Here is a 15,322-nt window from a genome sequence, read left to right as displayed (position 1 = left end):
TTTATCTTTATTACAAATATTTGCACTGTAAAAAACAAAAAGTGGTATCTTTCTAATGAATTAGAATAGAATTCTGTACAAAAAAAACTGCATTCAAAAACAAAACAATGTAAAACTTTAGAACTTACAAATCTACTCAGTCCTACTTCAGCCAGTCACTCAGACAAACAAGTTTGGTTACAAGTTGCAGAGCATGCTGCCCACATCTTGATTACAATGGCACCTGAAGGTAAGAACAGGCATTCACATGTCACTTTTGTAGCTGGCATCGGAAGATATTTACGTGCCAGATGTGCTAAAGATTCATATGTCCCTTCATGCTTCACCCACCATTACAAAATACATGCATCCAGGCTGATGATAGGTTCTGCTTGATAACAATCCAAAGCAGAACAGACCGACGCATGTTCATTTTCATATCTGATTCAGATGCCACCAGCAGAAGGTTGATTTTTTTCTTTTTTCGTGGTTTGGGTTCTGCATCGGAATGTTACTCTTTTAAGACATCTGAAAGCATTCACACCTTGTCCCTTTCAGATTTTAGAAGGCACTTCAGATTCTTAAACTTTGGGTCGAGTGCTGTAGCTATGCTTAGAAATCTCACATTGGTACCTTCTTTGTATTTCACAGCAGATTTGACAAAAATGTTCTTAAAATGAACATGTGCTGAGTCATCTGAGATTGCTATACGATGAAATATATGGCAGAATGCAGGTAAAAAAGGAGACACAATTCTTCCCCAAGGAGTTCAGTCACAAATTTAATTAACACATTTTTTTAACGAGCATCATCAGCATGGAAGCATGTCCTTCGGAATGGTGGCCAAAAATGAAGGGGCATACAAATGTTTAGCATATCTGGCACGTAAATACCTTGCAACGCTAGCTACAAAAGTGCCATGCTAACACCTATTCTCACTTTCGGGTGACATTGTAAATAAGCAGTCTGCAGTATCTCCCATAAATTTAAGCAAACTTGTTTGTCTGAGCAATTGGCTGAACAAGAAGTAGGATTGAGTAGACTTGTAGGCCCTAAAGTTTTTTATATTATTTTGTTTTTTGAGTACAGTTATGTAGCAAAAAATCTACATTTGTAAATTACACTTTGATGATAGAGATTGCACTAAGTACTTATGAGGTGAATTGAAAAATACTAATTTTATCATTTTTACAGTGCAAATATTTGTAATAAAAAATGTGAGCACTGTACACTTTGTATTCTGTTGTACTATCAATATTTTTTAAAATGTACAAAAACATATTTAATACATTTCAATTGTATTCTATTGTTTAACAGTGCGATTGTGATTTTTTTTTTTTTTTTAGTTAATCGCATGAGTTAACTGTGATTAATCGACAGCCCCAGTTTAAAATTTAAGACCTTCAGTCTCTATTTCCACCAATTACAAGATGTTTCCTGCAGGTATACAGAAAAGAAGATCAAAACACATATGCTATTGGGATTGAGTACTTAAAATTTAGTTGGCAACTTCAATTGCTAACTATTCCCAAACCAAAAGCTATATTAAGCTGTTTTTAAGGCTATGAATTCTCATTAAATGTTGTAGTATTAAAAATACAAAAGCCAGAAGTTATTTGTACTTAAAATGGAGAGTATGGAAATACAGGCTTAAGGACATAATTTGTGTTAAAAATAAACAGGGAAACATTACCAGAATAGCTGATGAGTAATGCAAAGATGGTATTTAGTTCACTTTCTGCCTTGTTTCCCATCATTTCAAACTGCACAGAGCACTTCTAATTACAGCACTGAATGGATTGAACTAATAACGAGCTGTGGGTACAACAGCTTGTCGGGCACAGTTTACTTCAAGTCTCACTGTATAATTTCAATGACTACCTCACCTTTATTTCAACATAATGCCTATATTAGTTGCTGAACTCTTGTGGATGACCAACATCTTTCCCCCCCTTTCTCCAAAGTACACTGTCTCTATCCTGCCATTGTTGCATGTAACTGAATCAGCATCTCTCCAAATATGTGTAATCATGGAATGATTTCCTTACCAATGATAAAGCAGCTGTGTGGTGTTGCCCAGAATCAGTGGCTTGACACCCTTAATGTCATTTAGTGAGAATAGTTCAGAGAAATCAGCATTCTTAATGTGTTGTGCACTTTTCTAGATATATATAGATAGATATAATATGCCACAATGATCCAGTGAGGCTTGCACCATGACAGTTTCAGTAGCTAATTATTACTTCCTGTTAATGTATAACTGGGCTTGTTTTGAGGGATGGGAGGAAAAAGCTGGAACCCTTGTGTTCATTCAATAACTCCAGCAGTAAAGGAGTTCCCATTCTTTAAATCCCTCAGTTACATACCTCTTTCATTTAGTATGTACTGCCATGCACTCCCTTCATAGCAACAGTGTCCATCATGAACTTGCCAGATTGCTCCCTGACTTTCACAGTAAGTAGATACTCCCCACACACCAGTTGAGTGGCAAAACTCAGCACAAATATGTGGGACCTGGTTATTCAGCCTCCTGTTCAGCCTAGACTGCAAGGTGTCATCCAACTAGTAAAAGCCCACATCAAGTTCTATGGGTTCTGCTGCTTTGAAGTGCATGGCCTTATATCAAAAATGCAGTAAACTATTGGTTTGGCTCTCAGCATATTTGCCACTTACGTGCAGTCATGTCAAGTGCTTTGGAAAAACACTAGCAGACCCCTTCCTTTCTGAGTAGAGTGAGAGTTGCGTGTTTATCTTGGCCTCCATTTTCAGGCAAGGATCCTTCACCAAAGTTTCACCTTTTTCCATAGTTCTTTTGGGCTTTCAGAAACCACTCTATCAAGGAAACGTTGATAGGTACCCAAATAACACTGCAATTTTATGTAGTCAATGCAAGTGTGAACAGGGGGGAAAACTGCAACCGAAACAACATAATTAGGGTGGACATTATTAGAACTTTACACCAGTGCTATCCTACTAGCTCAGTTCTCTGCTGTAGAAAGCCTCAGGTTTAACCTGCAGCTATAGACAGAAACTCAGAAATAACTCGGGTGTGCAGCAATTCTCCAAAAATGGCTATATTTTTGGAATTTAATATATATACACATCATTCAAAAGCTTATTTTATTTACATTTAGATGAGGTATGGGAGCTGTCAAGGGGGTAAGATGGTAAGCAAGGTGAAACAATGGTACCCAACATAAGTATCATTTTTTTTACAATGCAGCATGACTGGCTACACTTTTTACTGTTTAAATTAATTTCAACACCTTAATGTGTTTATTGGTCAAAGCTACCAAAAGACAATGTATTAAAAATTTTTTACTGGTTTTGCAAAGGCAAGTATACTAACATTAAATCTTTTCACATCGCATATTCTTAATTGTCAAAGTATCTCACGTTGTTATAACAGTTTTCTATATTTTCAACTGGACTTTGCTGACCAGATTAGTCTAGCACTGAAAGCTGTACACCAGTAGCAGTAGATTGCATGCCCACAGTTTGTACTAGATAGCAGATGGATATAAATGTATATTTGTTCTTAATGCATGCTTCTCCATTTGTAAGCTTTTGTACATATTATGTAGCATATAGTCTGTCTGGTAGAAGGTTTTATTTTGTAATTGCCTATATACATGCAGTACTAGCTTTTGAAATATTTAGAGAAACTAGTTTTTTAACAGTGATACTTATGCAGTGTTAGAAATGACAATACATAGCTTCATATTATAAATACACCTCTACCCCGCTATAACGTAACCCAATATAACATGAATTCAGATATAACGCGGTAAAGCAGCGCTCCTGTGGATCAAAGCAAGTTCAATATAGCGCGGTTTCACCTATAACACGGTAAAAAATTTTGGCTCCCAAGGACAGCGTTATAACAGGGTAGAGGAGTATGCAAAAGCTATGAGAGAAAGAAGCGCTTAGCAAGTAGTAGTGAAGACAAATGGGTCCCGAGCCTAGCGAGGGGTGTGTTTTGGTGGCTCCTATGATGGGAGATGACAGGATGAGTTAGGTTCAACAAGAATATCAGCTCCTACAGTGCTTCCAGGGTAAGCTTGTGGGATTTGTCACAAGGTTTTGAACCATATAGTGTCTCGGTATTTGGCATGAGACTTGGAGCCATGATAGGTACACAGTGCCACTTTCTGTTTTCTTGTTTCCAGAAGTCAACCCTCCCTCCCTCCTTTGTCTAGGTCGCCGCAAGCTATGCTAGTTGCCACTTAAGCTGGGAAGGAATTTTTTCCCATACCACCAGATTGGCGGTGGCTGGTTAGGTTTTTTGAGGGTTTTTTGCCTTCCTCACAGCAAAACCTAAGGGTCGGCTTTTGGTCAACTGGACAGCTGGGATTCTCCCTGTCCCAGAGGCCACAGTTGGACCTATGAGAGAATCATTTAGTTGTTGCAACTTTTGGCAGGTACCTAGTACAAGAACTCTGATTTAGGCTCCAGATCCAAAAAGGTAACGTACTGGGCATCCCAAGGGCACCTCCTTAAGAGATGGGGGCATCATGTCTAACCCCCTATTGGCAAATGCGATCCACAGTACTACCACAGGGGCACCACCCCACCAATGCACTTGATGGCAATACTAGCTGGGGGTTGAGTTCCCCTTTCAGGAGTTGAGATGAGAGGGGACGTGATGCTAGCAGGCAAATGGAGGCAGTCCGAGATCCTCCTAGTTTGATGGTTGGCTCCCCCTCCAGTGAGGGCCCCCAAGAACTGACACAGGATCAACGGAGTGCAAGTTACTGTGGGGGGGCTGTCCCCTGTCAGGAACTTTGGATGTAATTTGACTAATAAAAGTTATAGCCTGGCTGTACCACATGTCTTTGCCACCTTCCACACAATGTGCATAGCAAAGTTCATAAACAAGTTCTTGTCTCTGCACTGAAGAGGGATGAAGAGCATGTTACTGTTTTTACTAAACATGTCTTTAACAATATCATAAACCTATTTGACCCTGAATCAGGCCCAGGGGTACTTATCGATATATCTACTGCATGCAATGTCAGATGTACAAGAATCTCTACTGAAAATAGCAGATATTGGTGAAGAATAAATGGAGAGATTTGTGAAAAGTATATGCAATCCTGATAAAAGAGACAGCTTCTTCAGCCCACTCAAGAAATCTGATATCAAAACATTTGGTGACATAGCCAAGAAGACCAAGTTTAAGTCTGGCAAGGGAGGTCACAGCAGTTATCAGTCCAGAAACGGTTTTCTGTAGAGCCCTGTCCTTAGTAAGATGCAGAAATTATGTTTCAATAGAACCTGTGTCTATGTCCCTCTTCCATGCTGACAGAACAATGAGAAGAGTAGACAAAGCTGAATTGGGCATCAGCTGGAAGCTCAAGCTGAAAGATCCCATGAGCTCAAAGCATGCAACAAAGAAACCACAATTCATACAAATGATGGCTGGAGACAAATTCCACACATTTGATGAATTGGCTGCTGAGGACTTGAGTCAGGTCCTAAAAGGATTCAACAAAGCTAATTCTGTAACTAAAGTCTTTGACAGATACGAAAACAGTAACTCTGAAAATTACAAAAAGATTGCACCAGATAGGATCTAAGGTTGGATTAAAACAATTCCAGATGATTGGTGGATGCCCTGTGCCTCAAAAGGAAAAAGTTTCTAAATATGGGATCCAATGAGCAGTCACTTGTAAAACTTCTCTTTGAATATATGGTTTAAAATATTACACAAGCACTCCATGATGGAGGCTTTTCCCAGTGCGTAATTTGTAATGAAAGAGGTGCCAGGGCTCAAACTATTTTTTTACTTTCATAACTGAAGCAGCAAGTCCAGAGATGCCAGGGCTACGAACCTCCAAGTGTAGAGGTGCCGGGACTCAACCCTGGCACAAATTAAGCACTGAGGCTTGGTCTACACTACCCCCCTAATTCGAACTAAGGTACGCAACTTCAGCTACGTGAATAACGTAGCTGAAGTTCGAAGTACCTTAGTTCGAATTAGTTCGAACTTACCTTGGTCCACACGCGGCAGGCAGGCTCCCCCGTCGACTCCGCGGTACTCCTCTCGCCGAGCTGGAGTACCGCAGTCGACGGCAAGCACTTCCGGGTTCGACTTATCGCGTCCAGACTAGACGCGATAAGTCGAACTCAGAACTTCGATTTCCAGCTGTCGAACTAGCTGGTAAGTGTAGCCAAGGCCTGACTTTTCCAATTGTGCAGTAGTAAAGTCCATCACCAGCAGATGTGTGGAAGAAGCCCAAGACTTGTATAGTACTGAGAAGCGGACACAAAGATGCTTCTGGATGCTGTATGGACCAATATAGCTTTTGCATCTCAAAAAGACTCATAATAAGGTCACCTGATACAAATGTTTTGGTCCTTGCTGTTCACTCTTTTTCAAAAATGGAACACGTAGATAACATGTGGATTGAAACAGGCCCCATTACCAGAACAACTGACAAGCTTTGCTTCACACCTGTGCATGAAATTTGTGGCGTTCTCACTCCTGACTTCTGCAACATACATCCTGCTATATACGTGATGTGACTGTGTTTAATTTCAAAGCAAAGGGAGCTTACCACTTCAGAGATCTTGTCAAATTGGGGGAGAGTGAGGGGCAAGCCACAATATCTGCAGCAAGGAAGTTGGTAGCAGTACTGTATGACCACAGCGAGAAAGAAAAGGTGACCCTCTGCATGTGCCTCAATCAAGCCCTCAAAAAGGGCAAGTCACTGGCCAAACTCCCACCATGTGAGGACAGTTTTGAAGAGCATGTCAAAAGAGCATCTTGGCAAACAAAGATTTGGATGTTTTTACACAGAGGCAAACCAGATATTGGATCATCATTGCAACATGGATAGGAAAATGTGGATGATGAACTACTTCCTGTATTCTTCAAGGGCCCAATGGCATCTAATCTTCTATAAGACCTTATATGTGCCTGTACTATAGGGGTCACTGCACAATCAACTGTGGCTGTAGTCTATAGTCATAATAATCTTCCTTGAACAGAAATGGAGCAATATACAGACTTTCCTTCCTACTACAATAATTTGTTTATTAGATAGACATGCAACTCAAGAGTATATTTGTGAAGTTTATGCTGGGATGCCAGAATTTTCCTAGGAGAGGTCCTGCCATCATCACAAGGAGGAATATATAAGGGATATAGAGAACAGATGTTCCTTGAATGATTTAATTACATGACAATATGAAAATGATTTACATTATGTGTGATACTTTAAGGATCCAAAGATAGCCAAAGTCAGAGTTCCTCTCCCTAAGAACAGAAACTAAAATGGATAAATGAGGATATTGTTAATCAACTGGGCAAGAATCTCTCATAATTTGCATATAAATCAAACCTCTTTCTCCCTCCCAGTCTAGCTAAGGCCTTGGCTACACTCGGGACTTCCTAGCGCTGCCGTGGCAGCGCTGTGAAGCACGAGTGTAGTCGCGCCACCAGCTCTCTCGCAGCGCTGTATGTACTCCACGTCTCCGAGGGGAATAGCTTGCAGCGCTGTGAGCGAGTGTGCAGCGTTGCAGGCTCTGATTACACTGACGCTTTACAGCGCTGTACACGCTGCACTGGGGGGCGGGGGGGCGTTTTCACATCCCTGAGTGCAGCAAGTTGCAGCGCTGTACAGCGCCAATGTAGCCAAGGCCTAAAAAGAATTCCAAGTTACCAAGCAAAGGTAATACCCCGCTGCCTATACGGATCTTGAACATAAGAATGGCCAACTGGGTCAGACCCAAGGTCCATCCAGCCCAGTACCCTGTCTTCCGACAGGTGCCCCAGGGGGGGAATGAACAGAACAGGTAATCAGTCAAGTGATCCATCCCCTGTCGCTTATTCTCAACTTCTGGCAAACAGAGGCTAGGGACACCATACCTGCCCATCCTGGCTAATAGCCATTGATGGACCTATCCTCCATGATTTATCTAGTTCTTTTTTGAACCCTGTTATAGTCTTGGCCTTCACAACATCCTCTGGCAAGGAGTTCCACAGGTTGACTGTGTGTTGTGTGAAGAAATACTTCCTTTTATTTGTTTTAAACCTGCTGCCTATTAATTTCATTTGGTGACCCCTAGTTCTTCTGTTATGAGGAGTAAATAACACTTCTTTATTTACTTTCTCCACACCAGTCATGATTTTATAGACCTCAATCATATCCCCCCTTAGTCATCTCTTTTCCAAGCTGAAAAGTCCCAGTCTTAATCTCTCTTCATATGGAAGCCGATCTATACCCCTAATCATTTTTGTTGCCCTTTTCTGAATCTTTTCCAATTCCAATATATCTTTTTTTTTTTGAGATGGGGTGACCACATCTGCATGTAGTATTCAAGATGTGGGCGTACCATGGATTTATATAGAGGCAATATGATATTTTCTGTCTTATTATCTATCCCTTTCTTAATAATTCCCAACATTCTGTTTGCTTTCTTGACTGCTGCTGCACATTGAGTGGATGATTTGTAATTCGATCGACACACATGACATTTTATGGGAAGCGCTGTAGAGAACAGAGGATAGGCATGATATACTCACGGTAGCCTGTGTTGCGGAGGAGATGTACGGCAGCATTTTGTATTAGCTGGAGTTTCCTAAGTGCTGAAGATTTCATGTCCAGGTATCACATTGCTGTAGTACAGCAAAGAGATGATGAAAACATGAATAACTGAGTCCAGGTCTTGCATTACCTGCAACTGTTGCAATGTGAGAGCTCAGCGTCATTGAGGAATCCAAGAGCTCCCCTAGACTGTGGACTGAATTGACCAATTGTGGATGTGACCCTTGAATCAAAGAAGACTGCATCATGGCTGCAAATGCCTCAAAATACTTTCCTCTGCCCACCAGCAACACTTCTGTTTTGTTCAGTTTCAGCCAGTTGTTCTTCATCCATGAGCTGAACTCATTCAAAGACTGACCATCCTGGTGGTATTGATGTGGTGAAAGATAGGTAGAGCTGTGTGTCATCTGCATATTGCTGGCATTTGAGTATTTGTTGTCTGACCAGTTCATCTAGTGTTTACATATATGTTGAAAAGAACCAGAGAGAGAATTGATCCTTATGGACAGTGGTACTGGAACTGAGGATATTGGAGGTGCTGCTGCCCCCCTTGACTTGAAGTAGAAATAACAGGCACCAAATACATGGTTTCCATAATCAGCACCTCCACTATAAAAACTATTCTAGCACCCCTGCTTGTGGAACCTCACAAGTTAGGGGTCTAGTGGTAGAGGTGCAATTTCCCATCATTACTATTTTTGTACAGTTATTTGAGTCCTCCAGGAAGGACTCAAATAACTGTAGCACATTACCCTGGACTCCTGTTGCCGCTCTTAGGCAAGACAACAGTATCTCATTGTCAACAGTGTCAGAGATTACGGACTGGTCCAAGAGGATGACAATGGTAGTCTTTCCTCTACCATAGATGGGAGATCATCCATCAGTGCCACTAAAGCAGTTTCGGTTCTGTATCCTGGCCTAAATCCAGATTATGCCAGCTCTAGAATGTTGGCTTTAGTTAGATGAGCTTGTAGTCAACCTTTGACTAGCTTCTCTATGAGCTTGCTCAGGAATGACGGGTTTGACACTGGGAGATAGTTGGCTAGGACTAAAGTATCCAGGGTGGATTTCTTCAGTGTAGATTGGACTATTGCATATTCTGTGGCAGAAACACATTTAGTAAGATCCAGGCTTTAATTGCAGTACTGAAATGATGATGGTACTTTAAGACCTATAAGACTCCTTGGCTCCAGTCTGAATGCTGGAACCTGAAAAATATGGATATGTAAATTGGTCCTAAAATGTTTTTCCCAACATTTGGCTCATGAATTGTGATCAGTGCAATTAGACTGGATAACTGCAGAATAAGAACCAGTGTTAGCCAATCAGATTCCACTTCAAAACCTGTATTTTAAGCAGAGGAGATCTGCAGTCCAGAGCATACTATCACACTCAGGACAGAGTCAGCAGTAGACTTTTCATTTGGAGGATGGGTTAGCTTGAAAGTGAACAAGTTTAATGAGGAAATAGATTTTAAGATATTATACTTGGACCTATTATGTTACCTGCAGCAATTTTAAGTTAAAAAGTCCATGCTTCAAATGTTGTCATTGTACAGAGATCCACAGTTTCACATATTTCTATTGACATTGATCAGAACAATACTAATAGTTAAAGTGCTTTTCTACATGTTTTAATGAAAATATTATTTGACATTAAAGGATTCTTAAAGTGTTAGCATATATTCCTTTAAACACACGAAAATGATGGATATTTCAGAAATGCAGATAATAGTTTGATTGTAGCCTCCACTCAGCAAATAATTTCTCTTTCAAATCAATTTTTGGGAATGCAGAAAGGATTTATATTTGAATAAGTATCCCACCTGAATGGACAAACAACATCACTTGTCCCATAACCTCAGCCGTACAGAACGCAATGCCATCCACAGCCTCAGAAACAACTCTGACATTATCATCAAAGGGGCTGACAAAGGAGGTGCTGTAGTCATAATGAACAGGTCAGATTATGAACAGGAGGCTGCCAGGCAACTCTCCAAGACCACATTCTACAGGCCACTATCCTCTGATCCCACTGAGGAATACCAAAAGAAACTACACCATCTGCTCAAGAAACTCCCAGCTACAGTACGGGAACAAATCTACATGGACACACCTGCAGAACCCCGACCAGGGGTATTCTATCTGCTACCCAAGATCCATAAACCCGGAAACCCTGGACGCCCCATCATCTCAGGCATTGGCACTCTGACAGCAGGATTATCTGGCTATTTGGACTCTCTCCTCAGACCCTATGCTACCAACACTCCCAGCTATCTTCGAGACACCACCGACTTCCTGAGGAAACTACAATGCTTTGATGTTCTTCCTGAAAACACCATCCTGGCCACCATGGATGTAGAAGCACTTTACACCAATATTCCACATGAGGATGGACTACAAGCTGTCAGGAACAGTATCCCTGATGAGGCCACAGCAAGCCTGGTGGCTGAGCTTTGTGACTCTGTCCTCACCCACAACCATTTCAGATTTGGGGACAACTTATACCTTCAAGTCAGTGGCACTGCTATGGGTACTCGCATGGCCCCACAGTATGCCAACATTTTTATGGCTGACTTAGAACAACGCTTCCTCAGCTCTCGTCCCCTAATGCCCCTCCTCTACTTGCGCTATATTGATGACATCTTCATCATATGGACCCACGGAAAGGAGGCCCTTGAAGAATTCCACCTGGACTTCAACAATTTCCACCCCACCATCAACCTCAGCCTGGACCAGTCCACACAAGAGATCCACTTCCTGGACACTACAGTACAAATAATTGATGGTCACATAAACACCACCCTATACCGGAAACCTACTGACCGCTATACGTATCTACATGCCTCCAGCTTCCATCCAAGACACATCACACGATCCATTGTCTACAGCCAAGCCCTAAGATACAACCGAATTTGCTCCAACCCCTCAGACAGAGACAAACACCTACAAGATCTTTATCAAGCATTCGTAAAACTACAATACCCACCTGGGGAAGTGAGGAAACAGATTGACAGAGCAAGACGGGTACCCAGAAATCACCTACTGCAGGACAGGCCCAACAAGGACAATAACAGAACACCACTGGCCATCACATACAGCCCCCAGCTAAAACCTCTCCAGCGCATTATCCACGATCTACAACCTATCCTGGAAAATGATCCCTCACTCTCACAGACCTTGGGAGGCAGGCCAGTCCTCACTTACAGACAACCCCCCAACCTGAAGCAAATACTCACCAGCAACTACACACCACACCACAGAAACACCAACCCAGGAACCTATCCCTGTAGCAAACCTCGTTGCCTACTCTGTCCCCATATCTACTCTGGCAACAGCATCAGAGGACCCAACCACATCAGCCACACCATCAGGGGCTCATTCACCTGCACATCCACTAATGTCATATATGCCATCATGTGCCAGCAATGCCCCTCTGCCATGTACATTGGCCAAACCGGACAGTCCCTCCGCAAAAGAATAAATGGACACAAATCGGACATCAGGAATGGTAACATACATAAGCCAGTAAGTGAACACTTCAATCTCCCATGTCATTCTATTACAGATTTAAAAGTCACTATCATTGAACAAAAAAACTTCAGAAACAGACTTCAAAGAGAAACAGCAGAACTAAAATTCATTTGCAAATTCAACACCATTAATCTGGGCTTGAATAGGGACTGGGAGTGGCTGGCTCACTACAGAAGCAGCTTTTCCTCTCCTGGAATTGACACCTCCTCATCTATTATTGGGAGTGGACTACATCCACCCTGATTGAATTGGCCCTGTCAACACTGGTTCTCCACTTGTGAAGTAACTCCCTGCTCTCCATGTGTCAGTATATAATGCCTGCATCTGTAACTTTCACTCTATGCATCCGAAGAAGTGAGGTTTTTACTCACGAAAGCTTATGCCCAAATAAATCTGTTAGTCTTTAAGGTGCCACCAGATTCCTTGTTGTTTTTGTAGATACAGACTAACACGGCTACCCCCTGATACTTGCCACCTGAATGAGTTTCTTACAAAGATCTTGATTCTTTAGTTTGCATCCAGAATGCAGCAAAGATCAATTAATGCGGATCCAACTGAAAGATCAGGACCATATATACTGCCTGTATATTCTGCTTTCATAGATACAAATGATTTTAAGAAACTGGGCACTTTCCTTGTCTCCCTTGTTTTAATTTGCAGACTTTATTTTAGAATAGATAACCCCAGATAACATGAAAATAGTTGGTCTGCTAGTTACTGAGGCTACTGGTTCTCCTGCTGAAACCACCAAAACCCCACAGACAATTATGGAGTTCTACTGGACTTCTCATTACCAGTAACATAATTTGATAATATAAATCCCTTCATCCTGGTCAAGGATTGTAACCAATCCTTAATTCCGCTGGGATTATATTAGCAGAGCTGATCCTACAGTTTACAATTGTTCCTTTGTGGGATAATTATGGGTCCTGAAATCACTTTCAGAACAAACCAAAAAAAAAAAAGGGTTGTGGTGTGATGGTGAGCAGTGGGACCCAATGATGTGTTGGGATGGTATACACATTTGGCATCGTGCAATATTGCCAACTGTTATTACTTTAATATTTGGTGCTTTTAAGCTCCTGCTTGTGGAATCAAGAGACTGCATGAAAATCATAGGTTTCTTTAAAAAAGTGTCTAGCCCTTGCGGTTGCAAAGGCTCAGCAGCCAAAAGACAAATATAAAGAACACAATATGTATTTTCTAAAATCTCATGATTTTAAAGTCCGTTTTTTTCTGGGGCCCGACTCATGTTTTTGACTGCCTGGGGCTGACTGACAACACTCATTTAAGGTTAAAGTGCTGCTTGAACACAATAGGGGATGCTTTTAGGTGCGAGGTGAAGTTACTTGTGCCAAAATATTGCGTGGCTTCATGATCTCAACCGCAGCACATGATAACCGAGCAAAGCCGCAAGGCTGGGAGGAAATGAATTGCGCACAGCGATCCGCGAAGCGGGTCGCTCCCCTTACAAACAGGAGTCAGTGATGGACTCAGTGAGCCTATAAAGGGGAATTTAGTGTTTTGGCGGAATTAGCTTTGCCCTATTTCAAGATGGCGGCTCCCTTAATTTAAGCCTCTCAGACTAAGGGAGTTTTGCCCTACTTCAAGATGGCGGCGGGCCGACGCCAGTTCGGCGCTTTTAGTTGTGTTCCAAGGCAGTAGCAACTGGAACTCAACAGTGCACTCCTTGCCCTGTTTTAAGATGGCGACGTCCCGACCTCAGCCCTTTACGCTGTCGACCGATTCCAAGATGGCGCCCCGCAATAGACGTTGCGCTCTCGAAGCTCCCCGCCCCAGCTACCTCCCTGAGCCCCTCCCCGGCGCTCGGGCTTCTGACCTCACTTCCGCTTGTGCAGCAGCCATTTTGTCTTTCCGTTGCTGCTGCCCGAGCTTCTCCCTCCCTCCCGCCGCCGCTGGCTGGGAAACTCCAGTTCCCCCCCCCGGGCCCAGCTCCCTCCGGACCCGCTGCCCAGGGGGGCCGCTGCCTTCAGCCTCCCTCCTCCTGCCCAACCGCTGGCCAGGTTGCCGCGGATCGGCGTCTCTCGCCCCCTCCCCCCAGCGGCGCATGCTCCGCCGGGCCCCCGGCCGCGCGGACACCCGGTAGCCCCTCCCGCCCTAGGGGCGCCCCTCAGTGCCTGGCCACGGGATCCCCCAGCTCTTGGGGCGACGCCCCAGCCCCCCTCCCCACGCTGAGCGCCCGAGACGCCCCACAGCTCCCCAGGGGCTGGGTGCGGAGGGGGCGCCGGGTCCCAGCTGCCCCTACCGGGCTGAGCGGCTGAGACGCCCCGCGAAGGAAAGCGGGGGACTGGCTCGGCAGGGGCCCCGCCGCCCCCGGCAGCCGCGGAGCCGGTCCCGCCCCGCCCGGCGGCGCCATGTCCAGCGAGGAGAGCTACCTGGCCATCCTGCGCTACCTGACCAACGAGCGGGAGCCCTACGCGCCCGGCACGGAGGGTAACGCCAAGCGCAAGATCCGCAAGGCGGCCGCCTGCTACGTGGTGCGCGACGGGATCCTCTACTACCAGCGGCGGCAGCGGGACCAGCAGCGCTTCGCCGAGCTCGAGGTGGTGCTGCAGGCCGAGCGCCGCGCCCGCCTCATCCGCGCCGCCCACCTCGGCCCGGACGGCGCCCACCGCACCCGCCTGCAGACCTGGCAGGGACTCTCGCAGCGATACTGGTGGAGAGGTGAGGCGGGGCCCTGGCCGGGAGAGGCCGCCCGGGGAGAGCGGCGGGGCTCAGCCGCAGCAGGAGGCGGGGAGCGGGGTCGCGTGGTGGGAGGCGCCCGGACGGCGCGCTGAGCCCGCTCGGGGATAACGGGCAGGCGAGACGAGCACCTGCGGACTGTCCTGAGCGGCTCTCTCGCTGCCGCCGCACGTGGAGCCCGCCCAGTGGGGTAGGTGGGGCGCGACATGCAGCTGCCTGCGGGAGCCAGCCAGCGTGTCTGGGCGGGGCTCCGGTCGGGAGCTCGCCAATCCCTGGAGGGTGTGCGGACCCCAGTGGTGCTCCCCAGCCCACGTAGCTTAGCGCCCTGGTGAGCTGTGTGTCACAGAGCCTGGGGCATCTGTCAGGCAGGGGGCCCAGGAATTGGCTACACCTTTACCAGCATGTTAAGTACATCTAGAAGCAGGATTGTTGTCAAACAGTCAGTGGGGCCAATGGATGATGAGGTATTAAAGGGGCACTCAAGAAAGACAAGGCCTTTGCTGAAAAGCAAAACACATTTTTGCATTGGATTTCACTGCAGTGGATGTGAGAGAG

At 44.7% G+C, this 15,322-nt stretch overlaps 1 protein-coding gene across 2 annotated transcripts in view; it reads left to right on the top strand.

Moving 5' to 3' along the window:
- Positions 1-13,923: 13,923 nt before the first annotated feature.
- The window catches only part of ZBTB11 (zinc finger and BTB domain containing 11), a 36,538-nt gene continuing 35,139 nt past the window's right edge, over positions 13,924-15,322 (top strand). Inside the window, exon 1 of one of the 2 annotated variants that reach the window (XM_034790291.1) lies at positions 13,924-14,749. In XM_034790291.1, coding sequence (XP_034646182.1) covers positions 14,440-14,749 — 310 coding nt within the window. In that variant the 5' untranslated portion in view covers positions 13,924-14,439. The remainder of the gene's footprint in view (positions 14,750-15,322) is intronic. The other variant, XM_034790281.1, reaches the window with a different exon arrangement.

The sequence above is a fragment of the Trachemys scripta genome, chromosome 1 (genome assembly GCF_013100865.1).
Source record: "Trachemys scripta elegans isolate TJP31775 chromosome 1, CAS_Tse_1.0, whole genome shotgun sequence".
Lineage (NCBI taxonomy): Eukaryota > Metazoa > Chordata > Testudines > Emydidae > Trachemys > Trachemys scripta.
Note: the sequence above shows the minus strand (reverse complement) of the source record. Positions and strands in the feature narration are given on the sequence as shown.